The sequence below is a fragment of the Chelonoidis abingdonii genome, chromosome 14 (genome assembly GCF_003597395.2).
Source record: "Chelonoidis abingdonii isolate Lonesome George chromosome 14, CheloAbing_2.0, whole genome shotgun sequence".
Classification (NCBI taxonomy): domain Eukaryota; kingdom Metazoa; phylum Chordata; order Testudines; family Testudinidae; genus Chelonoidis; species Chelonoidis abingdonii.
The window spans coordinates 38,499,778-38,507,304 of record NC_133782.1 but is presented as its reverse complement, the minus strand read 5'-3'; the positions used below and the strand labels follow the sequence as shown (position 1 = coordinate 38,507,304).

The window sequence follows — 7,527 nt, the reverse complement described above, 5'->3', positions numbered from 1 at the left end:
GGGGTGATGGGATAGGGGCGGTACCTGCAGCCATGTGAGGTCACTGGGGGTGGGATGATCGGATGGGGCGGTACCTGCAGGAGTATGAGGTCACTGGGGGCGGGGGATGGGGCAGGGGTGGTGCCTTCAGCAGCATGAGGTCACTGGGGTTGGGGTGATGGGATGGGGGCGGTACCTGCAGCAGCATGATGTCATTGTTAAGGGTCTCTCTGTTGTATTTACTGTGTGGGATCTGGCGTCGCACAGAGATTTTCTGTTGACTCTGTTCCTGTTGTTTAATGTTGTGGGCTCCCAGGTACACAGTGATCTTGCTGTAAAAGCCCAGAGCAATACATGGGCACTGGGGCAGGAGTGCACTGAAGTGGGGGATGGGCACATGATGTGACATAAGTACTGATCTTGTGGGGACAGGGCACTGATCTCAGACTCCTTCATTCCCCTTGTCCCCTGGGTCTCAGCTCCCCTCTAGCCAGGTGACCCCTCCCAGCTAGATCCAGACGGGTCTATGCCCAGTTGCCCCCATCCCAGAGCCCTGCAGAGCCATCCTGGGTCTGTGAGTCCCTCCCTGTCCCATCTGGGCAATGGGCCAGATCCCAGCTGCATCTGTACCATGGTTTTCAGAGGCCCCTAGAGACATGTCAACCCCCCCTGGGCAGATCAGACCCCTGGGCTCTGCTCTCCTGGCCTGTCCTACTAACTGCTCCTTCCCTGCAACCCACAATGGTGTCGGAGCTCCCAGCACCCCCATCACCTGCTAACGCCAATCTTCCCCAACATCCCCAGCACAGAGGTGCTTACTTTCCATTGCAGTGAGCGGCCGTCAGCACAAAGTTCTCTGCCACCAGGAACCCTCCACAGAGAATCCTCTTGTCTTCACGTTGTATATCCAGATAGGCCATATAGGGTCTGGAGTGGGGCTTGGCTTCCTGTCCACCAATGATCTCACCTGGGGGGGAGACCAGGCTCATATAAAGAGTCTCATTGTCTCCCTGGCATGGGTTGGGATCTCCCTATCCCAAAGGGGAGTCTCCACAACCTCAACCCATCCCCTCTGATGCTCTCATTGGGAAATCCCTGTCCCTGGAACTCTGCTCCCTCCTCAGCTCTCCCTGAGACTGGACACCCCATGGGGCAGGAGGTTAAATCTAAAGATCTGACCTCGCTAGGTGGAGAATCAGTGCCAAAGGCATCGGGAGTGGGTCACTAAGCGTACTGCCTTAAGGTAACGGCTTTGGGGGTCAACATCAGCCACTAACACGTCCCCTGCTGGCATTTCACCTTCTCCACGAACCCTGTCATAAACAGATAGTAGGAGTTAATAGAACAGAAGTACTTTATATCTCTTTTGACTGTAAAGGGTTAACAAGTTCAGTAAGCCAGGCTGTCACCGACCAGAAGGCCACTCAGGGGACAGGATACTTTCAAATCTTGAGGGAGGGAAGTTTCTGTGTGTGTTGTTAGTGTTTGGTTGTTGTTCTCTCTGGGTTCTGAGAGTGACCAGACGTGCAACCAGGTTTCTCTCCAATCTCTCTGATCAGGCTCTGATGAGTTCAGAATATAGTAAGTACTAGGTAGATAAGGCGAGTTAGGCTTATGTTTGTTTTCTTTATTTGCAAATGTGTATTTGGCTGGGAGGAGTTCAAATTTGCATTTTGCTAAAAAGATTTTAATTTGTACTTGTATACTTAGGCTGAACTCATCAGCCAACCAACGAGTCAAGGCCCCATGGGTGCCGAGTGGACTGCCACAGACACACAGGGAAAGTCAGTCTTCTTCCCTAAAGAGCTTGAATTTAAAATGACAACCAACACAAAAAGCTAGAATGGAGGAGTCCTGCTGACCCCCTGACCTCCACTTTAATCACTAGACCCCCACTTCCCCCAAGCCAGCATAGGGATAGAACCCAGGTCTTGGCTTCCTAGCCCCTAGTTATAGATACCCTATGTCTCTGCCGCTTCAGTTCTCTTGTTTATTCTCGTACCAGCTTCCACCACCCAGAACTCCTTCACCCCACACCTCAAAACTGTTCCTAGCTGGGTCCTGAGAGCCAGCATCACCCTGGCAGAAGCATCTACTCCTTGGGGAGGATCCAGGATTTTGCAAACAGCCCAGAGAACTCCCCGGCTCCACTCACAAGGTCCTGACCACCCCCCCAATACACACACATACACACACACTACCAGCCCAGCTCTGGGAGGCAGGAGAAAGGCCATGGGCAGTCAGGCATCCGGATCAGCATTGTCGCCATCTGGGGAAAAGTGACATGCTTGTTGCCTCTCCCTGGGGATTTATAGAGACAACAGCCAAATCACAGATGCCTCCCCTCGTTGGGGAGCTGGGACCTACGCAGGCGCCTCAGTAACCTCAGCGTCATGTCCGCTCACACATTGGGGGAGGGAGCTGGTGGCTGGGAAACAACCTCTTTCTGGAGGAAAAAAGGAGCCCAGGGGAAAGTCTCTCTCGCGATGAAGGCATCTCTCACCCCATCCCAAGACACTGGGAGCAGGGCCCTCTTGGACCTGCTGGAGCCAAGCACACCTGGTGCGGGCTCATTGTGTTAGCTCACCCCTCTCCTTTCTGGCTCAGCAGCTGCAATCTGGCAGGGAGGTGTTCTGATTGCTGAATCACCAGCTGGCTTTGGCTCACGCTCCCCACTTCCTCTCCAGTGTGGCCATTCTCAGCAGCAGTAAGAAGGGGATGGGTTCCCTCCTGTGACTCCTGTAGCCCAGCCACAGAGCCCACAGCAGAAAATTCTCCCAGATGCTGGGAGCACGATAGACAAACCCCAGTGGTGACCTCGGGGAGCACTTGATACCATTTGGTGATGGGCACATGGGGAAGACCAAAACAGAGGGTGCTGGAGTCATGTTCCTCTGGCCGTTGCCCAGGCTGGCATGGGTTGAGTAAAGAGCAACGTCCTCACAAACAGGAGGTAACCATTCTGGAAACTGAACCCTGCTGTCAGATATTGAACATTCTCACAGCCCACAATTCTGGGCCGCAAGAATTGGGCTTAATATTGCCCTGAGGCCCCGGCCCAATTGCCCAGTCAAGCTCCAAGCTCTGATGAAATGCCTTGGTGTATTTCTATTGTTCCAGATCAGGAGTCATGGATGTGAATTTCAGCTTCCCTTGTGGTAAAATTGGATGTGTTTTGAGCCCCACGCAGCTGTGGAAAGAGTTTGAAGATGTGACCCATAAATGCTCAAAGCCTTGGTCTCTCTTCCTCATCCATCCCATTCCCTCCAGGGTGCCCTCAATACGACTGAGGACACCACCCACAGAGCATGAGAACCCCCTATTTTCTCCCTGAGGACGTCTCCAATCCCCCATGAGCATCATCTTTTCATGGTCTGTCTTAAGGAGGGGGCAGCACTTTTTCTGCCTGGGCCAGGAGGGACTGCAGGCCCAGCTTGGGTGGACAGGAAACTCAGGTCAGGTTCCTAGTGCATAGGTGGGTGATCAGGCTGTCCTGGGCATGTACCCCCAGCACATGGCAGGAGAACGGGACGGGACCCCACATCTGCAGACGCTCAGATCTTGGGCTCTGCACAGCTGGGGCTGTGTCCAGGGCCGCTGCAACCATTTAGGCAAACTAGTTCGGCTGCCTTAGTTGCACCTTTAGTGGGTTTGGAGGCACCTAAAGTCCCCTCAGGTGACGAGTGGACTGGCAGGTGACGCTGAGTGGGGGGAATGGCGCGTGGGAGGGCTGCCCGCAGTGACAGGGAGGGGGTAGAGGGGAACAGCTCCCCACCCAGCTCACCTCCACTCGCCTCCTCCGCCCTGAGCACAAGCCCAGCTCGAAGTCTCCTCCATCAGCACCACAAGCCTGGCAGGAAGGAGAATTCGAGCAGCTGCCGGCGTGCCCAGTGGAGGAGGCACATGCCCCGAGGTGAGCTGGGCAAGCTACCCAGGCAGGCGTTGGCTTTCTGCGGGGGAGTCTCCCCAGGCAAAAGTTTAGCTCCGTGGCGGAGGGAGAGAGGAGGAAGTCTCTCTCAGGTTAGGGTTAGCTGCGTGGGGGACAAGGGAGCTCCCTGGGCGGGTTAGTTGCCATGGGAGGACGGGGGGAGAGGGGTTAGGCTGTCATTCATGGGGGGGTATTCTGGGGGGGTATCTGCTGCGGGGGGGCTCCCTGGGTGGGGGACTGAATTAGCTGCCATGGGGGGGTGGGGTTAGCTGGGTGGGGGGTGAAAGGTGGAAGCTTCGCCTAGGGCACGAAACTTCCTTGCACTGGCCCCGGCTGTGTCCAGTCTGGTCCACCCTATGGGATCAATTAATTCGGCCTCTGAAACTTGGTACCGTGGGGTTATTTTGTACGCTCAATAGCCATGACCTGGAGGGTAAAACCCTCCCATCTGTAGCAGGCTGTCAGCCCTGAGGCCTGACTGACAAGCTGAGCATCTGAGCAGGGACATCTCCCCATTCCCTTGGCAGTGAAAGGTGCATCCCCATACACGGTCGTGTCATGAACGGAAACAGTTCTCAGAGTCAGACTTAGGAAGCACAAATGGAGCTCTCTGAGGGCCTGAGTCCGGCACTGGGGGTGGTGGGCCTGCAGGTCGGGATTGAAGGTCACCGGGAGAGATGACCCAGGCCTGCCCATAGCAGGGGCACAGCGTGTGGATAGCCGATTTCAGCAGTTCTATCCAGCATGCTCAGTCCATGTGAGCATGGTCCAGATAAACTAAATAGCAAATCTGGGGGGGGCATTTGTGGTCACATACTACTAACCCTCAGCTGCACTGCATCTGGCCTGCACCAGCAAAACTATTAAATGTCTATATCTTTGTTTGAAAATGTGTTATTTCTCCAGTCCCAATGGGCTGAGTCATTTTCTTCTTCTCCTGGTTCTTAGAAAACTTTCAAGACCAGCTTTGTTTTCTCGGTGTAATTTTTCATAGCTGCCTGGCCGCTGGCTAGCTGGTCACCAGATAATGGGCAATGGAGGGGAGCAAAGCTCAGGGGATTTCATCTCAGAAGACATTTCATAGAGCAGAATCATTAAAATATTATCCTGGAATGGACCTTGAGAGGTCACCTGGTCCATCCCCTTCTTCTAGGCAGGACCATGTCAACCTAGACCATCCCTGACAGGTGTTTGTCCAACCTGGACCTAGAAACCTTCAGTGATGGGGATTCCACAACCTCCCTTGTGATCTTATTCCAGAGATTAACTCCATTTAAGGTTAGAAAGTTTTTTTTTCCTATTACTAACCACAATCTCCCTTGCTGCAGATGAAACCCATTACTTGCACTCCCGTCAGCGGACACGGAGAACAATTGACTCCCATGCTTTTTAGAACAGCCCTTAACATCTTGGAAGACTGTTCTCAGGTTCCCCTTAGCCTTCTCTTCTCTAAACATACCCAGGTTTTTTCACTTTTCCTCCTAGGTCAGATTTTCTAAACCTTTGATTATTTCTGTGGCTGTCCTCCGGACCCTGTCCAGTTTCTCTACATCTCTCCTAAAGCGTGGCACCCAGAACTGAACACAAGAGAATCACAGAATCATAGATGGTTAGGGATGGAAGAGACCTCAGGATGTCATCTAGTCCAACCCTCTGCTCAAAGCAGGACCAATCGCAACTAAATTATTACAACTAGGGATTTATAAAGCTGTGCCTTAAAAGCTTCTAAGGAAGGAGATTCCATCACCTCCCTAGGTAACCCATTCCAGTGCTTCACCACCCTCCTAGTGAAATAGCGTTTCCTAATTTCAAAACTAGAACTCCCCCACTGCAACTTGAGACCACTACTCCTTGTTTTGGAATCTGCCACCACTGAGAACAGTCGAGCTCCATCATCTTTGGAACCCCCTTTCAGATAGTTGAAAGCTGCTATCAAATCCCCCCTCACTCTTCTCTTCTCCAGTCTAAATAAACCCAGTTCCCCCAGTCTTGCCTCATAAATCATGTGCCACAGCCTCTCAATCATTTCTGTACCCTCTGCTGGACTCTCTCCAATTTGTCCACATCATTTCTGTAGTGTGGGGCCCAAAACTGGACACAGTACTCCAGATGTGGCCTCGCCAGTGCCGAATAGAGGGGAATAATCACTTCCCTCAATCTGCTGGCAAGACTTCTACTAATGCAGCCCAAAATGCCATTAGCCTTCTTGGAAACAAGGTCATGCTGTTGACTCATATCCAGCTTCTCATCCACTGCAATCCACAGGTCCTTTTCTGCCAATCAGTCCCCAGCCTGTAACAGTGCCTGGGATTCTTTCATCTTAAGTGCAAGATGTCCTTGTTGAACCTCTGCATTTGTCCTTGTTGAACCTCATCAGATTTCTTTTGGCCCAGTTCTGCAATTTGTCTAGCTCACTCTGGACCCTATCCTACTTTCCAGCTTATGTACCTCTCCCCAAAGCTTAGTGTTATTCGCGAACTTGCTGAGGGTTCAATGCATCCCATCATCCAGATCATTAATGAAAATGTTGAACAAAACCAGCCCAGACCAGCCCCTGGGACACTCTGCTTAATACCGGCTGCCAACTAGACATTGAGCCTATCATAAATATAAAGAGAAGGGTAACAACCTTTATGTATGCAGTAATATAAAATCCCTCTTGGCCAGAGGTACAGAATCACTTACCTGTAAGGGGTTAATCAGTTCAATTAACCTAGTTGGCACCTGACCAGAAGGACCAATGGGGAAAGAAGATCATTTCAAATCTGGGGCGGGGGAAGGTTTTGTTTGTGCTCTCTGTGCGTTCCTTTGAGAGACAAAGAGAGGAACCAAGCAGCTAATCCAGCTCCTACTGAAATGATACATCTAAAATTACAGAAATTGTAAATAATAGCAAGGAAATGCATTCGATTATCTTTTCTTTTAGCTTGTGAAATTTCCCTATGCTAAGAGGGAGGTTTATTCCTGTTTTGTCACTTTGAAGTTGAGTCTAGAGGGGAATCCTCTGTGTTTTAAATCTGTTTATCATCCTGTAAAATTACCTTCCATTGTGATTTTACAAAGGTGCTTCTTTTACTTTTTTTCTTCATAATAAAGTTCTGCTTTTAAGAACCTGGTTGGTTTTTAGTGTCCAAAAAACTCCAGGATCTGGTCTGTGCTCACCTTGTTTACCTATTTGGTTGGTAGATTATTCTCAAGCCTCCCCAGAAAAGTGGAAGAAGGGGCTTGGGAGGATATGGGCGGTGGGGGGGCAGAATGGGGCTCCAAGTGGACCCTCCCTGAATGCTTGTTTAAATCACTTGGTGGCAGCAATACTGTCCAAGGACAAGGAATTTGTGCCTTGGGGAAGTTTTTAACCTAAGATGGTGGAATATAAACTTAGAGGATCTTTCATGTGGGTCCCCACATCTGTACCCCAGAGTTCAGAGTGGGGAGGGAACCCTGACAGAGCCATTGATCACTACCTGTTGAGCCCAATGATCTAGCCAGCTTTCTATTCACCTTATAGTCCATTAATCCAATCCACACTTTTTTTAACTTTCTAGCAAGAATACTGTTGGAGACCATATCAAAAACTTTGCTAAAGTCAAGATATATCATGTCCACTGCTTTCCCCATAT

General features: G+C 50.9%; 1 protein-coding gene across 1 annotated transcript in view; it reads right to left on the bottom strand.

The window, feature by feature from the left end:
* The window catches only part of LOC116821554 (granzyme B-like), a 30,671-nt gene that overhangs the window by 11,390 nt on the left and 11,754 nt on the right, over positions 1-7,527 (bottom strand). The window contains 2 exon segments of the mRNA XM_075072387.1: positions 176-311; positions 799-946. Coding sequence (XP_074928488.1) covers positions 176-311; positions 799-946 — 284 coding nt within the window.